The following is a 23,244-nucleotide window of genomic DNA, read 5'->3' on the forward strand; positions in this document are numbered from 1 at the left end:
TCTTGATTTTTCTAGGTAAACATATTTCTAAGCCCTGGTTTGCAATGAGCTGCAGGAATGAAGCTGTGCGAGTTTAGCTGAATTTAAATGATTTCACTCCCGCAAGTCAGTCCTGATTTCGGAGGCGATTTCACAGACATCTGTGCGGGTTTCTGCACAGGTGTCAATGTAAATCGCACCCTGAAATCGCAAAAAGTAGTACTACTTTTTGAAATCGCTGCAGCTCCGCAAATGCAGCGTCGCACTGATTAGGACAGTGCCATTGCCGACAATTGACGCCAATATGACGTGCGATTTGACACTGGGAAGAATGCTCTTTAAATTGTTGGTCAGTGTGAAGAATGTTCACCTTACAAATGGCTAAAAAGATTATTGGTGTCAGTGGTTACATATTCTGAGAGGCATAAATTGCTCAAGGAACCCCAAGCAACATTTGGAGCAGTGGTTCTCAACCTGGGGGTCGGGACCCCCTCGGGGTCAAATGACGATTTGCCAGGGGTCCCCGTATCCTGGGCTGTTCCTGAAGCCTGCACCGCTCTACTAGCCTTTTCGCAGCTGCCCAGCAGGGCTGTCCCTGGAGTCTGTGGCCGTCCAGCTGGGCTGTTCCTGGAGCACGCGGCCGCCCACTTAGCCTCATCGCAGCCGCCCATTCAGGTCATGGCATGAGTGGGGGGCAGAGACTAGAGGTCAGCTGACTGGTGAGGAATGTGAAGTGGGAGGGGCTGGAGGAGACCCTATCTCCTGATTTCGGCATAGGTGTCACTGCTACGAGACACCACAAAGTCAGAGACACAGGGAGTAACACTACCTGTGATTATAGTTGCCATTAAAAGCCCCCACTACAGTTCTCAGATCAGCAGTTGACCTTGATTAAGAGCACCAAAGTTGGCTGATGAGAACCCCCCGCTGCACTGCCACTCATCCCATTCCCCCCACCAAAGAGTAAGAGAAGGAATAAAAAATAAAGAATACATGAAGAGAAGGGGAGAAACAAAGAAAAAGGGACAGAAAGAATAAGAGAAAGAACAAGTAATACAGCTAGAGAGCGAGGGATGGGGGGAAAAAAAACAAGAAATTAGAATAGAGAGAGATAAAAGGGAAAACAAGGAGAACAAAGAAAGTGATACATCCTAAAATGTACCATAAGGGGTAGTAATCAGGGGTCAAGTCCTGGGGAAAAAAGTGTGGGAACTCCCACCCAAGATCCACTCCCCCACCAAAAAAAAAAAATGATACGCTCATATGCATAATTACTAAACCGCAAGTTCTTTCTAAATCCCGCGATAACCTCCACAATGTCTCCTGGGAACAATGACAAAAGCTCCCAGGAGACATTGCGGCATCGAGGAAGTGACGGAATACCCGCACACTACCTGATGAATCCATATACAGGAAGCGGCCAGTAACATAAAGGATTACTAAGGTTCGTCTGCCCCTGACAGTGACTCAAGCTGGGCATCGCCGCTTAGTGAAGGATTGGCTTGGGCAGCTCGGCTGCTCTCAGCTGCTCTAGTCCTGCAAAGAGAACTGAGTTGCTGCTGTGAAAAAAGTGCAGGAACTCCGTTCCCACGCGTTCCCGCAGGACTTGAGCCCTAGTAGTAATACTGTACGAGTGGAAGGGACTCAGGGAGCGATAAATGTCCATGGGTTAGGCCTGATACACACGATAGGATTTATCCACGGATACGGTCCGCCGGACCGTATCCGCGGATAAATCCTCTGCGGATTTTAATCCGATGGAGTGTACACACCATCGGATTGAAATCCGCGCCGAATTCCCATCACGGTGACGTGTCGCGCCGTTGCCGCAATGATGACGCGGCGACGTGCGCGACGCTGTCATATAAGGATATCCACGCATGCGTCTAATCATTACGACGCATGCGAGGGATGGGTTCGGACGGATCGATCCGGTGAGTCTGTACAGACCACCGGATCGATCCGCTGGTTCCGATTCCAGCGGATAGATTTGTAAGCATGTCTACAAATTTTTATCTGCTGGAATTCGGAAATATCCGCGGATAAATATCCGCTGGAACGTACACACCAGGGGATCTATCCGCTGAAACCGATCCGCTGAGATTTTTCAGTGGATGGATCCTCTCGTGTGTACGGGGCCTTAGGGTCGCAAATTACTTGTCTTGCCTTGGGTGCTGACAACCCATGCTACAAAAATAATTTTACTGTTGGGGTCCCCACAACTTGTGATATTTTATCAAGGGGTCACGGCACTAGAAGGTTGAGAACCACTGATTTGGAGGAACCCTAGGGTACCACTGAATCGTGGTTGAGAAAGGCAGATTTAGACACCGTACTGAAATACAACCCTTACACCCGTTAGAAGAGAATGTGAAAATTCCTAGGACCCGAGTGCCCTTGCTCCATTCCACCAGTCATTCTTTAGCCAGTGCCACAGCTGGACCTTACCAGGACACCAAACCCATAACAGCTATCTCATTGTCTTACCGCTCCCCATAGCACCCTGCACATTACAGAAACCACCACACCTCATATATTGTATCCAGAACCCCTAGTTTAGTCTTTAGCATACCTTGTCATCAGTGATATTAAAGACGAGTTTCCCAGCTGAATGGTAGACAAAGCCAGCGGTGTTAAACAAGTAATCTGAGATTCCAAAATAAATCATGAGGTTGTGGTCAGCGGGTAAGGACAGCGATGGCGGAGAGAAAGGAGGAGGAGTACGATGGGACAGTTCAAAAAATTCTCCCTGTGGAAAACACAATTAATCAACATCATTACAGTCATGTTGTGTACAGTACATTTATGAATGCAGATACTAACATGTGACTACTGTAGGGTGACCAGACATCCCCAGTTTCAGGGGACAGTCCCCTGATTGAGGACACTGTCCCCGTACCCAGTCTGTCCCTGGTTTTGTCCCCAGATTGGATTTAATAGGGGGCAGGGGCAATTTCAAAGACAGTCAGTGCAGAATTAAAATAAAAAAATTAGAATTACACCCCCCAACTCCGCCGTGCCTACTAGCATAGGGGGGGTGTATTTTTCCCATTATCTGTGCCCCTTTCTGATGATCATGTGCTGGTCAGAGTGGAGGGAATATTTCTTCAGTTTTGGGGCGCATGCCCATTCAGCTCCGCTCGCATGTTCTTCTGCCTTGGCTCAAATCCTGGCCTCCTGCCTATCTCCTTGCCTTCCCTGGCGGAGTGATCTTCCTCCGCTCCTTATCCAATAGTAGCCGGGGGCCGGAGAGTAAGACTTGAGAGGCTGTGAGGCGGGTGGCGACGAGCAGAGAGTTGCTGATTGTTGCCAATACTAGTAAAAAAAAAAAAAATATGTCCCCGGATTTCATTTAAAAAATCTGGTCACCTTAGACTACTGTAAGTTACAGAAGTTGTCAGGAGGGTTTTCATTAGTGTATGGAATAGAGAAAATGGGCACCTAAAAATAAATACACTGCAGCAGCCCACCAGAGAAGATGCCCCAACTCCAGTGGTGATGGACTCAGGGTCGTCTTTAATGTTGATTGGACACTGGTCAAAAAAAATCTTGCCCCTCCCCCATGCCTTTATTTACATATGAATGCCACCTTTATTTACATATGAATGCCACCTTTATTTACATGTAAACACAGGGTCTGCAGGTGAGTCATCTGTACACAACAATATGGCAGAGGTGGGCAGTATTAGTAGCAGCACTTCACACTGGGATATAAGGACACAGCAAAGGACTAAAACTTCAAGGGACGAGGGAATTTAAACTGGTATAGTTGGCAAGTATGAGGCAGCTGCTTTGGGCCCCACAACAATTACAGGGCCCAGGGCAGCTTCCCCTTTTGCCCTGCCTTAAAGACGGCCCTGGATGGACTGCTCAGTCTGTTATTGTTACTGATGCACTAAAAAGTTTTCTGTCCAACAAACTTCTCTGCCCAGCTCCAAGACTATCTGCGGGGCATCAGAGGCACCTGGGCCAATGATACTGCATGTTTACTTGCTGTGTGGTTAATTAAAGTGGAACTTCATACAAAAAGGTGATGTACCAGTCATCCCTCCACCCAGTTGCAGTTTTTTTGGAGGATGGGGGGGGGGGGTGCAGTGAGTACCGTTTTTTGCCAGTATTGGCTCCCACTTCCTGCCTAGGTAAGGATAACATCACAGATCCCAGGAGGCAGCAGGGCCAGTCTCCCTGCACCACACAATCTTGGGCATGAGCAGTGGGAAGCCTACTGTGGTTAATCATGAACTTATAGCCGGTGTTTCGTCAGATTAGGCGACCCATCAGAATTTGTAACGGAAGTGACATTTTGTCTGCGCCATTTTGCTACACCCCACACTCTTCCGCAGTAAGGAAACAGTGAGAAGGCGGCAAGCGGACATCTTGTTACACCCACCGGAGTCAGTTTCCCTTACATTTTAGTAAATGTGGTTTTATCAACGCAGGGCAGTGAAATAATTAACTACCACAAGAAATAGTAATAAACTTACCTTCAGTGCAACATCCACGGTTGCTGCAGTCACAGGTGGAGGGCCAGTGAGAGAATAATCAATGGCAGCTACGTTGTCAATCTTTGCTGTCACTGAGAGAAAAAAAACACAATATAAAGAATGTTGTTTGTTCAGATTGGTATTCCTTGATAACTACTAACAAGTCTATGCAAAACTGTCCTGTTCCTGCCATTGGGCATCAGATTCCATACTTCCTAATAGACACACTATTCGAACAGATGGGTTAGAATGCTTGCGAGTTCTTGGGCATTAAGCACCCTCTAATGCAGAGGTAGGCAACATCGGCCCTCCAGCTGTTTTGAAACTACAAGTCCCATGAGACATTGCTAGACCCTGACAATCACAGACTCCTAGAGGCAGAGGCATGATGGGATTTGTAGTTTCACCACAGCTGGAGTGCCGAGGTTGTCTACCCCTGCTCTAGTGCTAAATTTGTGTAAATAGGTTTGTTAGTGCAGGTAAATTGTTAGCTTGGTTGAGTTGATCCTAGGTCAGGGTTAGTGACTCAGGGAGGCTGGATGACTCATCAGGCAGCACCTCTGGTACCTCTCCCTACTTTCTGGAACCTTAGAGAAGATTCCAGAAGAATGGGTGGGAGGTTAAAGTGGACCTTCAGTCATTTTTTTTTTTACTTTTAATATATTAAATCTTCTGCCCTTGTTGTTTTAACTTTGGATTGTAAAACATTTTTTTTTCTTCCAGTAAATACCTTATACAGCCCACTTCCTGTTTCTTGTCTGGTAAAAAGCCTAGGCTTATGACATCATGCACAGCTCTCTCTCCAACTCTTGTGAGAGTTTGCCAGGAAGGGGGGTGGGGGGAACAGGAGAGTGGAGGAGGGATGAGTAATAGGAGAGCCAATCAGAGTTGCAGGGCTGGAGGTGTGCCTCAGCTGCCCACAGTTAAAATGGCTGCAGCCAGACTCAGTGGAGTGAGATTTCTGCAGCATATTTCGCTAGTACAAAATCACAGTACAGTAAAACCTTGGTTTGCAAGCATAATTCATTCCAGAAACATGCTTGTAATCCAAAGCACTTGTATATCAAAACATTTTTTTTACAGGGTATAAAAGAGAAGAGAGGAAACTCTAAGTGTAGCAATAAGGTTGCTAAATGTTGTACCTTCATTAAATGTAACCATATTACTACACTTAGAGGCTCCCCTCTTCTTTTTTATACTCAGTTGTGACATGACGCTACTCTTATATCAAGACATCGCTTGTATATCACGTCAAAATTTATAAAACATTTTGCTTGTCTTGCAAAACGCTCTCAAACCAAGGTTTTACTGTGTATATAAAAGCCATCACAATTCTTTTTTATTTGTGGCTGACCTGGAAGGGTTTGAAGAAGTGGTTCCAGTTTAGTGACAATGGCATTCTGGACCAACGGACAGATCTATGGGGAAGAGAACACAAAGTTAACCAAGAAATTACAGAAGTTAAATGCTAATATGGTATATGATGACCTTCTACTGTACTGTATGCATGTACTGTACAAAGACTGGATGAGGGTATGATTATCATTAAAGTGATATTAAACCCAAAACCAAAAATGTAATATATTGCAGCTTACAAATCATTAGAAGTGGTGGCTGCATTCGTTTTATTTGCTGGAGGCGCCGGAACTGCGTTCTCCAATGGTCTTATCCAGTGGCGGCTGGTGCTCAAAATTTTTAGGGGGGGGGAAACAAACCGAAAGATTCTAAAAAAAAAAAACATCAATTGCAGACTTGCTGTGTCCATCAAACGATCAAACGCAGCCGCTGTGCCATCAAACACAGCCGCTGTGCCATCAAACGCAGCCACTGTGCCCATCAAACGCAGCCACTGTGCCCATCAAACGCAGCCACTTTTCCCATCAAACGCTGCCACTGTGCCATCAATTGCAGCCACTGTGCCATCAAAAGCTGCCACTGTGCCCATCAAACGCAGCCACTGTGCCCATCAAACGCAGCCACTGTGCCCATCAAACGCAGCCACTGTGCCCATCAAATGCAGCCACTGTGCCCATCAAACGCAGCCACTGTGCCCATCAAACGCAGCCACTGTGCCCATCAAACGCAGCCACTGTGCCATCAAACGCTGCCACTGTGCCATCAAACGCTGCCACTGTGTCCATTAAATGCTGCCACTGTGCCCCAAATGCTGCCACTGTGCCCAGTAATCGCTGCCACTTTGCCCCAAATGCTGCAACTGTACCCATTAATCGCTGCCACTGTGCCCCCCACCCCCTGTCTGCCCGGCACTTACCCTGTCTCGGATGGGCAGCAGGTGACGGCGGCAGGCGGCGAGCAATGTCCGATGTCTTCTCTCGCCAGCCCTCTCCTATGATTGGACATCTGATAGGCGGCGTCCAATCACAGCACCTGTCATTTCAGCCAATCGGGTGACAGGTAACAGACCCGGCTACCTGATTGGCTGAGAGGCGGGTCAGTGCTAGAAAAGCGATTTATAACCTTATTCCTTACTGTTGCATTGCATTAGGATAATATGTCTCTAGGAGCCGACTTTTATCCCTTCATAGAATCATATTTCAGGAACAGTGTACCACCTTACGGTAATATAATGTTAGAGTTCTTCAACATCCACACAGATTTCTAAATAGCCGGCTTTGTAAACATTTCTACCTTTGAGGGGAGGTTGGAGGCTGGTAGACCATTTTTACAGCAGGTGTGTTTACAGCAGGTGTGTTTACAGCAGGTGTGTGTTAGACCGGCCTTATCAGTGGCCCTGAGCTACAATATAATAAATATTTGCTATATTATTAGAGTTTTGTTAAAGGGGTTGTAAAGGTACAATTTTTTTTTTCCTAAATAGCTTCCTTTACCTTAGTGCAGTCCTCCTTCACTTACCTCATCCTTCCATTTTGCTTTTAAATGTCCTTATTCCTTCTGAGAAATCCTCACTTCCTGTTCTTCTGTCTGTAACTCCACACAGTAATGCGAGGCTTTCTCCCTGGTGTGGAGTGTCGTGCTCGCCCCCTCCCTTGGACTACAGGAGAGTCAGGGCGCTCTCTACGTTGCAGATAGAGAAAGGAGCTGTGTGTTAGTGGGCGTCCTGACTCTCCTGTAGTCCAAGGGAGGGGGCGAATCCAGCTAAGAATTTTTTTGTGTTAATAAATTTCTTGTGCTCTGTGCCTCTGCTGATTTTTATCAGTTAGTTCTCATTGTTCTCAGCTCTCCCTGTGGACTACAGAACACCTCACCCTAGGGCCAAATTTTAACCTTGGGGGGTACAGGCCACTTTCGGTTCAGTGAGCCCCTCATACACAAGCATTTAACCACTTCCGGACCGCCGCATGTACATTTACGTCGGCAGAATGGCACGGACAGGCACATTGGCGTACATATATGTCCCTGCCTAGACGTGGGTCCGATCGGGACCCCCCCCCCCCCCGTACATGCGGTGGTTCCCGTGGCTTCAGGAGCGATCCGGGACGAGAGCGCGGCTATTCGTTTCTAGCCGCCCCCTCGCGATCGCGCCCCGGAGCTGAAGAACGGGGAGAGCCGTATGTAAACACAGCTTCCCCGTGCTTCACTGTGGCGGCTGCATCGATCGTGTGATCCCTTTTATAGGGAGACTCAATCGATGACGTCAGTCCTACAGCCACACCCCCCATCAGTTGTAAACACACACTAGGTGAACCCTAACTCCTACAGCGCCCCCTGTGGTTAACTCCCAAACTGCAACTGTCATTTTCACAATAAACAATGCAATTTAAATGCATTTTTTGCTGTGAAAATGACAATGGTCCCAAAAATGTGTCAAAATTGTCCGAAGTGTCCGCCATAATGTCGTAGTCACGAAAAAAAACGTCGATCGCCGCCATTAGTAGTAAAAAAATAATAATTAATAAAAATGCAATAAAACTATCCCCTATTTTGTAAACGCTATAAATTTTGCGCAAACCAATCGATAAACACTTATTGTGATTTTTTTTTACCAAAAATAGGTAGAAGAATACGTATCGGCCTAAACGGAGGGAAAAAAAATGATATATATTTTTGGGGGATATTTATTATAGCAAAAAGTAAAAAATATTGCATTTTTTTCAAAATTGTCGCTCTATTTTTGTTTATAGCGCAAAAAATAAAAACCGCAGAGGTGATCAAATACCACCAAAAGAAATCTCTATTTGTGGGGAAAAAAGGACGCCAATTTTGTTTGGGAGCCACGTCGCACGACCGCGCAATTGTCTGTTAAAGCGACGCAGTGCCGAATTGTAAAAAACCCCTTGGGTCATTTAGCAGCATATTGGTCCGGTCCTTAAGTGGTTAAACACACAGCAAATGACCAAATTAGATGAAATCCGTATGAAATACACGCCAAAACTCCAAATCAATTTTAAGGTAAGACAAATGACACCGTGCATAGCTATGCTGCTATGTACTCTTTAGTTTCTATAGATAGCAATAGCTGACTCAACAATTTACACATAATTTCCTCAGTAATCAACTTTTCTCACTAACAAATCAATAACCAAGGAGTTGGTGTGGGCGACCTTCCCTAAGGGTCCAAGCGCTTCGCTTGAACCACCACAATTTGTTTAAAACTGATACATTATACCAGTCCGGAGTAAAATCTTTTACTGAAGATTGCAGGGAAAATATTGGTTCCCACGATAAATAAAAAAACGATTTTTTTTCCTTATGTAGCCCCCTGTTCCTAAAAATTGGGCTATAATGTAAATTTCGTTTTTGGCTGAGCTGATTGTATATAGTTTATTAGCGTCTGTTCTAAACTTCTTGGCTGAGTTGTGCAATTCTCACTGTTGCCAGTAGGTGTCATCGGTACCACAGGCCAGTATGAGAATTACAACAAGGCTGAGCTGTAATGAATATTATTTTTTCCAGAAACAGCCCAGTAGGAGGTTCCTGGTCGCTGTGCATTCTGGGAAGGGGTATTTATGGGACAGACGCCATGTGCTCTAGTCAGTCGTCGCCTCGTGGCCCTCTTCCCTGAGGCCACGTTGCTGCAAGCTCTGCAAGTAGGCCCAGAATCCTATCTGGGGCCTACTAATCCTGAGGTGATCCTAGGCTGTTTTGCCTGTTTGGAAGAAGCCGAGCCAAGCTGAGGAGATCCAGGGGAGGACTAGGGTTGCCACCTGTCCAGGATTCACCTGGACAACTACAGCCTAGTGTGAGGCTGTAGTTAGACAGAGACCAAATATAAACACACTTTGCTGCACTTTTTTCAATAGTTTTGCAATATTCATAGTTACCTGACTCTCTATAGACTTTCTTAAATCCTTTTCAACACTGTGTTTAAAAAGATCGACCAGCCAGCTGCAATAGAGAAGACAGAAAAGTACCTTATCCCTGTTCACCTTCTCCCACTTAACAGTAAAGGATTTCAACAAGCTTTAACCACTTAAGCCCCGGACCTTTAGGCAGCTTAATGCCCAGGCCAGGTTTTGCGATTCGGCACTGCGTCGCTTTAACAGACAATTGCGCGGTCGTGCGACGTGGCTCCCAAACAAAATTGGCGTCCTTTTTTCCCCACAAATAGAGCTTTCTTTTGGTGGTATTTGATCACCTCTGCGGTTTTTATTTTTTGCGCTATAAACAAAAATAGAGCGACAATTTTGAAAAAAATTCAATATTTTTTACTTTTTGCTATAATAAATATCCCCCAAAAACATATATAAAAATTTTTTTCCCTCAGTTTAGGCCGATACGTATTCTTCTACATATTTTTGGTAAAAAAAATCGCAATAATCGTTTATCGGTTGGTTTGCGCAAAATTTATAGCGTTTACAAAATAGGGGATAGTTTTATTGCATTTTTATTAATAATTTCTTTTTACTACTAATGGTGGACACATCGGACAATTTTGACACATTTTTGGGACAATTGTCATTTTCACAGCAAAAAAATGCTATAAAAATGCATTGTTTACTGTGAAAATTACAATTGCAGTTTGGGAGCTAACCACTAGGGGGCGCTGAAGGGGCTAAGTGTGACCTCATATGTGTTTCTAACTGTAGGGGGCGGGGCTGGACGTGTGACATCATTGATCGTGTTTCCCTATATCAGTGAAGAACGGGGAAGCTGTGTTTACACACAGCTGTCCTCGTTCTTCAGCTCTGGGGACCGATCGCGGGAATCCAGCGGCAAAAAGGTCCACGGGTCCCACGGTCACGGAGCTTCGTATTGGGTCGCGGGCCCGCGACCCACTGCTGGGCACTTAAAGAGGACGTGTACAGATACGTGCTTGTGCCCAGCCGTGCCATTCTGCCGACGTATATGTGCAGGAGGCGGTCCTTAAGTGGTTAAATAATCCCATACACATTTCTGTGCACATCAATATTAATAATTATAATAAAAATAATGAACAACTTACCCAAACTTCCCCGATACATGGACATTGACATTCGAGATGTGGCAGCTGCAATCAGAGGGAGCTATCGTTGGTCTGCCCGCTCCATCGCTGCCCAGCTTTAGTCCTACAGATATACTGAGTCCTTCCACCTTCACATCAAATCCACCGCTAAATGATCTAAACAAGGAATCAAATATCCAGTAAAAGTACCCAATCGCATCAGTTCAGAAAACATCAACATGGGTCAATTTATTTTTTCATTTACATTTAAGCCTCTCAAAAAGACATAGGGCCAGATTCTCGTAGATCCCGCGTTGGCGTAGTGTAAGCCATTTACACTACGCCACCGCAACTTACTGGAGCAAGTGCCGTATTCTCCAAGCAATTTGCGGCGGCGTAGTGTAAATGGCCCGGCGTATGGCCGCGTAATTCAAAGGGGGCGGCTTGTATTTAAATTAAGCGCGGCCCCACGCCGATTGAACTGCCCATGCGCCGGGCTGAAAAATAGCCCAGTGCGCATGCTCCAGCTCACGACGGAAAACGTCAATGACGCCGACGTTAGCGTCATTGACGTAAAGTCGTATTCAAGAACGACTTAGGAAAACGACGTAACCGACGGAAAAAGACGACGCGGACCCGACGCCATACTTAACAAGGCATACGGCGGACTGGCGGAAACGACGTAAACGACGAGTACGCAACGCAAATTCGTTCGGGAATCGGCGTATCAGGCTCATTTGCATAGTCAAATGAGACCTGAACGTAAACGCCACCTAGCGGTCAGCGTTGTATTGCATTTAGGATCCGACGGTGTAAGTGACTTACACCAGTTGGATCCTAGCCTTATTCCGCCGTATCTTGTTTTGTGAATACAAAACAATGATACGCCGGCGGGAATTTCGAATTACGCCGGTGTATCAGTAGATACACCGGCGTAACTCTTTTGAGAATCTGGCCCATAGGTACAGATACGCAGTTTACATAACGCATTATCAGGCCTAAAGTTATTCCATCAAATAGCTGGAATAGTAATGTTAAGTATGGCCATCGTTCCAGCGTCGAAATTCGAAAATGTTACGTTGTTTGCGTAAGTCGTCCGTGAATAGGGATTTACGTCATTTACGTCCACATCTAAACCAATAGTACCGTGCGGCGTACTTTGCCGCAATGCACACTGGGATATGTACACGGACGGCGCATGCGCCGTTCGTAAAATACGTCAATCACGTCAAGTCAACCCCCATTAACATAAAACACGCCCCCTTAGCCGAATTTGAATTAGGCGCCCTTACGCCCGCCCGATTTACGCTACGCCGCCGTAACTTAGCAGGCAAGTACTTTGTGAATCATGTACTTGCCTCGCTAACTTACGGCGGCGTAGTGTAAATGCCATACGCTACGCCGCCGCAACTATGCGCTCGCCATCCTGAATTCAGCTATAGGTGCGTAAATTGGGACAGGCTGTTAGGGGCCCCAGTGCATTACTTTGCCCAGGGGCCAATGATGCTATTAAGACTTTCCTGGCTATATAAATCCTGTATAATAATAATAATAATGATAATATAGTGACTAACACAGCCTGCAATCAGATGGTATACACAATATCATATACAGTAATTGTCATTGTCAGTGTTTTACAGACAGTCATCAACGGAGGGCAATTATGTAATTAGCAACGGGCAGTTTTTATTGCCTAGTAATGCACCAACTTTCGTCAATATTTTTCCAAAATATCCAGGAACAATCCCTGCAAGACGTCTTACATGTGAAGCTTTGTCTTGAATCTCCACCTTCCGGTAATCTCAATGAAAGCTCCAGAAATTGACAACTTCAGACCAACGTTGGGCACAGGACTGATCTGTGAGCTGGGTAACTGGAAGTTACGGATAGCCATGCTAGACAAGAATAAGGCGCCATGTTAATAATAAATGACTGAACTAAGCACACAAGAAATACAATACAACAAATATAATATACAGTGAAACCTCGGATTGCGAGTAACGCGGTTAACGAGCGTTTCGCAATACAAGCACCGTTGTTTTTTTTACGAGTGTTGTCTTGCAAATCGAGCAGGATTCAAGCTGTGCAGTACCACATATAGCCTGAGGTGGGGGGTGCCGGAGCCGAACAGAGCCGTTCGGAAATACTTGGAAAAATTCGAAAATACTCCGTTCCCGAGCCTTTCCGAGTTTAGCGGAGCTGTCCTCGGGCCTTTCGGACTGTTTCTGAGGCTCTCCGGCGCCCCCCACCTCTGACCACATGGGGTATTGCATGCCATGGAAGTCAATGCGGAACAAATTATTTTTGTTTTCATTGACTTCTATGGGGAAACTCTCTTTGATATGCGAGTGCTTTGGGTAACGAGCATTCTCCTGGAACGGTGAGTACACCCCACACTTTTGTAAATATTTTATTATATCTTTTTCTGTGACAACACTGAAGAGCCTTGCAGGAAGTTAAAAAGATCATTGGTGTCAGTTGTTACTTATCTGAGAGGCAGAAATTGCTCACAGCTCAAGGAACCCCTAGCAACCTCTGGAGGAGCCCTAATGCCGCGTACACACGATCGGAAATTCCGACAAGAAAACCGTGGATTTTTATTTTTCCGACGGAATTTTGGCTCAAACTTGGGTTGCATACACACGGTCACACAAAATTCCGACCATCAAGAACGCGGTGACGTACGAGACTACGACAAGCCGAGATAAATGAAGTTCAGTGATTCCGAGCATGCGTCAAATTGATTCCCAAGCATGCGTGTTTTTTTTGTGCGTCGGAAATTGCATACAGACGACCGACATGAACTTTTCCTGTTGGAAAATTTGAGAACTAGTAGCCGGATTCAGGTATAGTTACGCCGGCGTATCAGTAGATACGCAGTCGTAACTCTGAATCCGCGCCGTCCTACATTTAAGCGTATGCTCAAACTGAGATACGCTTAAATGTTGCTAAGATACGAGCGGCGTAAGTCTTCCTACGCCGTCGTATCTTAGCTGTCTATTTACGCTGGCCGCTAGGGGCGTGTACGCTGATTTACGCCTAGCATGCGTAAATCAGCGAGATACGCCTATTCACGAACGTACGCTTGCCCGTCGCAGTAAAGATACGCCGTTTACGTAAGGCGTTTTCAGGTGTAAAGATAAACCACCAAAAAAATGGCGCAGCCAATGTTAAGTATTCACGTCGGAACCGCGTTTGAATTTTGTAATTTTTACGTCGTTTGCGTAAGTCGTCCGTGAATGGGACTGGCCGTAATTTACGTTCACGTCGAAACCAATGAGTCTTTGCTGCGTAATTTGGAGCATGCGCACTGGGTTACGTCCACGGACGGCGCATGCGCCGTACGTTCAAAACGTCAATTACGTGGGGTCATGCCTTAATAACATAAAACACGCCCACCTCTTCCCAATTTGAATTAGGCGCGCTTACGCCGGCACATTTACGCTACGCCGCCGTAACTTAGGACGCAAGTGCTTTGTGAATACAGCACTTGCCTCTCTAACTTGCGGCGGCGTAGCGTAAATACGATACGCTACGCCGGCTCAAACATACGCCGCCCTACGTGAATCTAGGTGTAGCTCTCAAATTTTTCTGTCGGGAATTCCGACAGAAAAAGTCAGATTGGGGCATACACACAGTCGGAACTCCCGACCAAAAGCTGACATCGAACTTTTCTTGTTGGAAATTCCGGTCGTGTGTACGCGGCATAAGACTTCACAGAACCCTGATTGAGAGGCTGGTTTAGAGAATCCCCTGCAATCTCCTTGCTTTTTCTTATAACTGCAGTGGAGTAAAAAGCTTCAGCTTTGATCTGTAATGTGGCTATTGACCTCTAGAGGGCAGTATATTCCCATCATTTTACATTACTGCAGAATAATAAAGGCATGTAGCAACCTTTTTACTTCTCACCCATAGAAACTGTACTTGATTTTCCCCACGGGACTGTGTGTTGATCCTGAAAAATCCGGGATATGGACCTTTGCAAGCTCTTTCTGCAGAACGCTCATTCCCTCCTGGCGCGCTGTCATTGAGAAAATAAGATATCTCTGAATTCAAAATAGCTGCGAAACTCTTTTGCAAAATACAATCCCCCTCCAGCAATGATAGGTTAGTAGGAGTATTTCATTCTGAACAGGTGAAGCAGGGGTGTCCCTAGGGGGGGCCAGAGGGGGCCCTGACCCCCCCAACATCATGCTGTGCCCAGGGGTCAAGTCCTGGGGGAAAAAGTGTGGGAACTCCCACTCAAGATCCACTCCCCCCACCAAAAAAAAAAAAAAATGATACGCTCATATGCATAATTACTAAACCGCATGTTTTTTTGGTTTTTTTTCGATCCACTGTACCACTGTAAGCAAGTTCTTTCTAAATCCCGCGATAACTCGTGGCAGACCTCTGCAATATCTCCTGGGAACAATGACAAAAGCTCCCAGGAGACATTGCGGCATCGAGGAAGTGACGGAATACCCGCACACTACCCGATGAATCCATATACAGGAAGCGGCCAGTAACATAAAGGATTACTAAGGTTCGCCTGCCCCTGACAGTGACTTGAGCTGGGCATCGCGGCTTAGTGAAGGATTGGCTCGGGCGGCTCGGCTGCTCTAGTCTTGCAAAGGGAACTTAGTTCCTGCTGTGAAAAAAGTGCAGGAACTCCGTTCCCACGCGTTCCCGCAGGACTTGAGCCCTGGCTGTGCCCCACCATGTGCCCCCCCCAAAAAAATTATATTTTTTTGCAATTTTTGTATTTTTCTCCCCGAGAGGGAAAGCGTCCCCAGTCAGCTCTGCGGGGGATTCCTCCCCCTCCCTCTGCTCGCTGACACTGCATAATGCGAGCGCTCACACAACCAGATATTCTAGCCTGGACCGTGTTTAAGTGTGTGCACTGCAGACTGCAGTACACTGTAATCACTGAACTACATTATCTCCATCCCTTCTCTCTCCCCCCCATCTGTCTCCCTCCCCCTCTCCTGTTCTTTCAAAACATTCACAATTTACTTTCACTTTCAGTTAGGCAGATAATATACGGTGCAAATTTCTTTCCTGCATCCACAGATTGCAGGAAAGAAACTTGCATGATTCCCCCATCAACAGACAGTGGTGACAGGGGAATATCCCTCCTGCCCAGCAATTATATTCTCCCGACAAACATTGATTATCACCAGTGGCTATACAGCAACCACTAGTGATAATTATAAGAGAATCTGCTAATTAATGGTTCAAATCTCAGCCAGTTTCTGCTGAACCAGCTGAGATTTAAACTGTCTATGGCTGGTCTTAGCTCTTAGGCAGCCCATACATTGATTAGCACTGTAGAGTGTCGGCTTCCTGGCGGGATCGGGCATGTGGGATTTCAAACACACCCAAGCCCATCTCTATTGGTTGTAGACAGTTGAGCTTCCTGCAGGTTGCTTAGCATCAGTGGACCCTTCTCTGACATGCTGATCGGGATGCAATCCAGGTGATGCTCTTAGTCAAATCCTAGTCATAAATATCAGTGATTTTATTGATCAAAGCCCACACTTTACAGGCATAGAGCCCACATGGCTGCTGAACATACGGTTGATTGTATATATGTGGTTGTACTCTTGATGCTAATAAATACTGTGTTTATTAGATCTGACTGGGAGCATCACCTGGATCACATGCCGATCAGCATGTCAACAGAGAAGGTTATACAGCATTACTGCTGCTAGGTGACCAGCTGGGGGCTCGGCTCTCTATAACCAATAGTGCCAGCCTTCCCCTGCATGCACCCATAATGTCACCAGCACTAGGTCCTAATAGACTGCCATCGCTGCCAAGGAGACAGATGCCAGACCAGCGCTGTAAATAGCAGGGACAGGACAGCTGGGGATCCCCACTGTGGCAGAACACCAGGGCCCGGTGGCAAGACAACCTTTGCAAACCTGAGAGTTCTCCCACTGCTTTGGACCCTTATATTTTCTTGGTGTGCTGGTGACATATATCTCTTGTTTTCTGCCACCCTGGGGGGCCCCCAGTATAGTAAGAAGGGAGCTCACTGCAGAACATGTGAAAGGGCCCATAGTGGGATCGTAGTAAAGGGCCCCAGGATATATATATATATATATATATAATTGCATTTTATAGTTGGCCCCCCTACTTTTGTCCCTGTCCCCCCATGTGCCCCCCCCTAAATATGAAAGCTGGAGACGCCACTGAGGTGAAGCAATGACAGTATCAGTTCTGTACATATATACTTAAAGTGTAAACCCCAATTTTTTTTTTTTTTATGTCACAATGTAGAGAATACAATTTCCTATCATCTGTGCCCAGTCTTGCCACACAGAGTTAATCCAGCTCTGAGCAATCCTCCCATACAATGTCCCAGAATGAAATAGAAGACACAGCCACCCCCTACTAACTAATAACTACATTTTCGGAACTGGTTGCTAGGGCCAGTGCTGCCTGGCGTCTTGCAACCAGTGACAATTTACCACCACAAAACCAAAAAATATATTTAATTCATTTTTTATTATTCAATCAACCCCCCCCCCCCCCCCTCATCCATCCATGTCTCTCTGCTTTATTTCAACTAGAAATAACTTTGATAAACACCCCATAGCATTTTTGGTTGTGGCTATCTTGAGTAGGTTCAGATAATTCATGTAGCATTTACTTCCTGGAATTCATCTACCCTTAGCTCAGGCATGCAGGCAGGAGGGTGTGCTTAGCTGAGAAAGCCCCTACTCCTCTCCTAAAGACTACTGGGATGTATGACATTATTTGCCTTTGCAAGATAATAAAGAAATTTTAAAAAATGTTTAAAACAAGTAAATATAATATACCTTCCTATCTAATTACTAATGCTAGCAGCGTAATGCCGCGTACACACGATCATTTTTCAGCATGAAAAAAAAAGTTTTTCATCATGTCGAAAATACAACGTTTTCCCAACTTCATCATTTTTAAAAAATGATCTAGCAAAGCGCGGTGATGTACAACACGTACAACGGCACTATAAAGGGGAAGTTCCATTCGCCTTTGGGCTACTTTAGCTGATTCCGTGTTAGTAAAAGACGATTTGCGCTTTTTTGTCTGTTACAGCGTGATGAATGTGCTTACTCCATTATGAACGGTAGTTTTACCAGAACGAGCGCTCCTGTCTCATAACTTCCTTCTGAGCATGCGCGGGTTTTTAACATCGTTTTAGCCCACGCACGATCATTTTTTACAACCCGAAAAACAACATCGTTTTAAGCGGCGTTAAAAAATGCAGCATGTTCGATTTTTTTTTTTTTTTACTTTTCAGAACATGAAAAATGATGTGAAGCCCACACATGATTATTTTAAATAACGTTTTTGAAAAACTAAATTTTTTTCATGCCGAAAAATGATCGTGTGATTAAACATAGTCAATGGGGTAGATTCAGGTAGGGGAGCGCACTGATACGGTGGCGCAGCGTATCGTATTTACGATAGGCCGCCGTAACTTACAGGAGCAAGTGCTGTATTCACGAAGCACTTGCTCCGTAAGTTGTGGCAGCGTAGCGTAAATGGGGCGGCGTAAGCCCGCGTAATTCAAATGTGGAAGGGGGGCGTGTTTTATGTAAATAATGGATGACGCCGTCCGTGTACATATCCCAGTGTGCATTGCTTCCAAGTACGGCGCAACGACGTATTGGTTTCGACGTGAACGTAAATTACATCCAGCCCTATTCGCGAACGACTTACGCAAACGACGTAAAAAATTTAAATTTTGACGCGGGAATGACATCCATACTTAACATTGCATGCGCCTCCTAATAGCAGGAACAACCTTACGCCGAAAAAGCCTAACGTAAACAACGTAAATAAATTGCGCCGGGCGTACGTACGTTTGTGAATCGGCGTATCTAGTTAATTTGCATAATCTACGCCGACAACAACGGAAGCGCCCCTAGCGGCCAGCGTCAGAATGCACCCTAAGATACGACGGCGTAAGAGACTTATGTCGTATCTTAGGCTAATGTCGGCGTATCTAGCTTTCTGAATACAGAAAGTAGATATGCCGGCGCAGCTTTGGAATTACGCGGCGTATCTATGGATACGCTGGCGTAATTCTTTCCTGAATCTACCCCAATGTTGATTGGGAGAGTGAAGTTCCACTTTAATATTTTAGAAGTTGCCACATTGACAATGATTATGATATTACTAGACAGTCCACAGAACGGTGGTAAATATCCTATCCAGTATGCAAAGGACAACCAAGGTCTGCTGGAGCTGTCAGTCTTGACAGTGAAAAGGTTGGAGTAGGCTTCATTTGAAGCTAGTCAGTTAATAATACCTGTCATAGGGAGCAAAATTGAAATGTATAAAGAAACATTACAGCTGAGAAAAATAATTGCTTGAAATGTTGAAGGTTTCAAAAGTGTTCTTAAAGCGTTGAAGCATTTCAGTTTTTCCAAAAGTTCTGCCGCATCTCTGCATCACAACTTACCATAATCCAGTCCTTTCTGAGTGAGCCTCACCACAAATCCAGGGTTCCCAGCGCCGACCAGACTCAGACACATGGCCAGTGACAAGGTCACAGGTAGGACACGGGAAAACGCCATCGCTACGGTCTACCCTGCTACCTGTCCGGGGCTTCACTAGCACTGTGGTTAAGTTGCAATCAATGCATTTATATGTTACTGAAAGTGAAACCTCAACAAGGAAGAAAATACGGAATGAGGAAGTGTCAGACTAATAATAGGGGACGTCCCTGTGCCATGCAATGATTGTGCAAGGAGGCTGAAACTATTGTTTCTCTTAATATTATGTTATACCCATACCCATAGCTCCCAACTGTACCTGACTTGGAACAAAGTCCCTCTGTCCCTCTTTCCTCCTCATTTGCCCCTTATTTGGTCTGATCTATATTAAATATAAAAATGTAGCGCTGGTGGTTAAAGCGGAGCTCCACCCTAAAGTGGAACTCCCGCTGATCGGAACCTAAAGACAGGTATTTGCACCCACTTCCGGCCACACAGTCTCGGGCAGACTGCTGACATGACGTCACCTCCCCTCCCCCCCCCCCGTTGTGTTCTGGGAACACTCGGCTCCCAGTACACAGCGGGAGCCAATCAGCAAGGCGTAGTGCGACTCGCACATGCGCCGTAGGGGACCGGGCAGTGAAGTCGGAGCGCTTCACTTCCTGGTTCCCTCATCGAGGATGGCATGGGGGAGGAGAGTGACGAGCGATCGCTCGTCTTCTGCTGCGGACGGCGCTGGACTCCAGGACAGGTAAGTGTCCTAATATTAAAAGTCAGCAGCTGCAGTATTTGTAGCTGCTGGCTCTTAATATTTTTTTTTCAGCGGAGCTCCGCTTTAATGCATCCCATGCATTAAGGTGAAAAAACATCCAACGGTACCGGCTCCCCCCAAACCCCCGTTTTACTTACCTGACCCCTCGAAAGTCCCAAACATGTCCACGTGATCCTCTTCGGTTCCCAGCCTGGCCGTTGATTGGCTAGGCTGGACGGATTGATAGCAGCGCAGCCATTGGCTGGCGCTGCTGTCAATCACAGCGGATGATGCGGCGCGCCGGGGGCCGGGAGCCGAGTGATACAGTCGGCGGCTATGCCCGCTGCTGTATCACGGGAGCGCGCTCGCAAAAGCTTTCCACCATGCGAGCTCGCATGAAGGTAGAAAGCTTTTGCGAGGAGGAGCCGCCAGCCGCCGAGGGACCCCAGAAGACAGGGTTAGGGGGACACTGTGCAAAACAAGCTGCACAGTGGAGGTAAGTATAACATGTTTGTTATTTAAAAAAAAAAAATTTGCCTTTAGTGTTCCTTTAATATTATGTTATACCCATAACCATAACTATAGCTCCCAACTGTACCTGACTTGGAACCAAGTCCCTCTGTCCCTCTTCCCTCCTCCTTTGCCCCTTATTTGGTCTGATCTATAATAAATATACAAATGTAACACTGGTGGTTAAGGAGAAACATCAGTATCTCACCAAGTAAATATAGTCACTGCGTGTGAGACAGTGAAAAATATAAACAAAAAAACAAAAAGTGAGTGAAAATAAATGTGCCAATAAGTCCACATGTAAAAGGAAAAAAGAGAAAGACAATGTATGTCCATCAATATGGCGTGTAGGTAAACCTTGAAGGAAATAGACGTGTAGCCACATAGATCATCATGGAGAAAATTTCTTCCGACTGAATGAAATAGATGGAATACGCTTACCAGAACCAGTGGATCTACCTGTCAGCGACAGCAGATCATGTAGGCATGGGAAATCCAAAACTAATCTGCTCGGCTTGTCTGACGACTCTGAGTAGTTAGGACCACGAATTGGCCGTTAGGACCCGACAGTCCTCGGCTGAAGACCCTGGATGGGTGGTGTCCTGGATAGGTGGAACAGACCACCCTGTTTCCAACGAATGTTGAGACGATTGGGAATGAGAGGAACCCCAGGAAGGGTTAATGAAGCCCGATAGAACAACTTCAAAAAACGTACTCCAACAAAAATAAACGGTGCTCCAATAGTGCAGGTCAAAAAATATATGAAAGGTTTTATTGTAAAAAAAAAAAACAACTAAAAAATTACATTAAAAGTGATCACAGATTAACAATAAAATACAGCAATATGGGGGAGTGGCGTACCAAGTCATACGCGTTTCGTCCAAGTAGGACTTCAACTGGGGCATCTGGGACATACATTGTCTTTCTCTTTTTTCCTTTTACATGTGGACTTATTAGCACATTTATTTTCACTCATTTTTTTTTTTTTTTGTTCATATTTTTCACTGTCTCACACCCAGTGACTATATTTACTTAGTGAGATACTGATGTTTCTCCTTAACCACCAGTGCTTCATTTTTATATTTATCACTTTTTAAATTTTTGGCACATTGTTGTGTAGCAGCTTTACTTACTTTTTGTTTTTTTAGATAAGCACAATATTTAGTTCTTTCTATACTGATCTGTATTAGTTGCATTTAAAACACATTTGTTATCGTTCAAAAAGTGTTTCCCAGTGCTAAAAATCTCATCCAATTTCTAAATTGCTGCATTTGTAAATTTGAAAAGCCAATATAAAGGAAGAGTAGTGTCAGATTCAAAGAGTGTGGCAGCTAGAGTTCTGCAAGCAAGTTAGCGCTGGAGGAAGTGAAGGAATGTATATAGACTATTAGGTGGATTCAGAAAGACTTAGGCTGGTGTATCAGTAGATACGCCAGCCTAAGTCTGAATCTGCGCTGACGCAAATTTAAGCGTTTCCTGGTAACCAGATACGCTTAAATTGGGCTCAGATACGAGCGGCGTAAGTGTCTTACACCGTCGTATCCTAAAGTGTACTTTTTAGGCTGACCGCTAGGTGGTGCTTCACTTGCGGTCGGCCTAGAATATGTAAATGAGTATATACGCCGATTCACGAACGTACGCTTGCCCGACGCAGTAAAGATACGCCATTTACGTAACGCACTTTCAGGCCTAAAGTTATTCCATCGAAATTTTAAAATTTTACGTTGTTTGCGTAAGTCTTTCCGTGAATAGGGCTGGACGTAATTTACGTCCACGTTGAAACCAATACGACTGTGCGGCGTACTTTGCCGCAATGCACACTGGGATATGTACACGGACGGCGCATGCGCCGTTCGTAAAATACGTCAATCACGTCAGGTCACCCTCCATTAACATAAAACACGCCCCCTCAGCCGAATTTGAATTAGCCGTGCTTACGCCCGCCCGATTTACGCTACGCCGCCGTAACTTGCCTCGCTAACTTACGGCGGCGTAGTGTAAACATGATATACATACGCCGCCGCAAAGTTAGGGCGGTCTATGTGAATCTAGCTATATATATAGGAAAGCTGTCCCTGAAGTTGTTTGAAGTCAAGTGGGCATTTCATCATTTTCCCGTCTCTATCCAAGTTCTAATCCCTTAATAAATAACAAAAACAAAGCACTGACTCAAATGCTCCTGTGAAGATTTCGGCTGTCTTGCTGTGTAGGGTGGGAGATACATGTGGGGGCTCGTCCGGGATAGACACCACGGCAACCTGCACAGACGTTGCTCCTAGCAGCCGGAGATTTATCGAGCCAGGGGACTGTGTTTTGTTCCAGGACCACTAGCTTTAAAACCAAGGAGACAGACTTGTGTGCTTTGCCTATTTGTGACTGTGTGTGGAAAGTCAAGTATCGTTGCCCATAGCAACCAGTAGGAGCTACTGCAAGTCAGTGGAGTTAGAGTCGCACCGCATACCCAGTTGCCTCAGCCGTGGCTGGGATGGTATGATGCATGTTACAGACTTTGCTGTTGCTCTTGGCAACCACCGTAAATGCTTGCTACCATTTGCTCCCAGTTGCTCGGGCACAGTCAGTGCCGAGCAGCATTTCCTGACAAGTTCTGAAAGTGCTAGTGTGAGCATCATCATCAGTGTGCCTGCAATCTTCAGTTTACTACTTGCCGACCAGCCACCGTCATTTTACGGCGGCAGGTCGGCTCCC

At 45.7% G+C, this 23,244-nt stretch overlaps 1 protein-coding gene across 1 annotated transcript in view; it reads right to left on the minus strand.

Moving 5' to 3' along the window:
• The window catches only part of BPI (bactericidal permeability increasing protein), a 39,363-nt gene extending 19,906 nt beyond the window's left edge, over positions 1-19,457 (minus strand). Inside the window, exons 1-8 of the mRNA XM_040330548.1 lie at positions 19,244-19,457; positions 14,716-14,827; positions 12,570-12,701; positions 10,828-10,983; positions 9,707-9,770; positions 5,818-5,881; positions 4,464-4,555; positions 2,552-2,728 (exon numbers count right to left, since the gene is read on the minus strand). Coding sequence (XP_040186482.1) covers positions 2,552-2,728; positions 4,464-4,555; positions 5,818-5,881; positions 9,707-9,770; positions 10,828-10,983; positions 12,570-12,701; positions 14,716-14,827; positions 19,244-19,358 — 912 coding nt within the window. The 5' untranslated portion in view covers positions 19,359-19,457. The remainder of the gene's footprint in view (positions 1-2,551; positions 2,729-4,463; positions 4,556-5,817; positions 5,882-9,706; positions 9,771-10,827; positions 10,984-12,569; positions 12,702-14,715; positions 14,828-19,243) is intronic.
• Between the last annotated feature and the right edge of the window lie 3,787 nt (positions 19,458-23,244).

Source organism: Rana temporaria, chromosome 12 (assembly GCF_905171775.1).
Source record: "Rana temporaria chromosome 12, aRanTem1.1, whole genome shotgun sequence".
Taxonomy (NCBI): domain Eukaryota; kingdom Metazoa; phylum Chordata; class Amphibia; order Anura; family Ranidae; genus Rana; species Rana temporaria.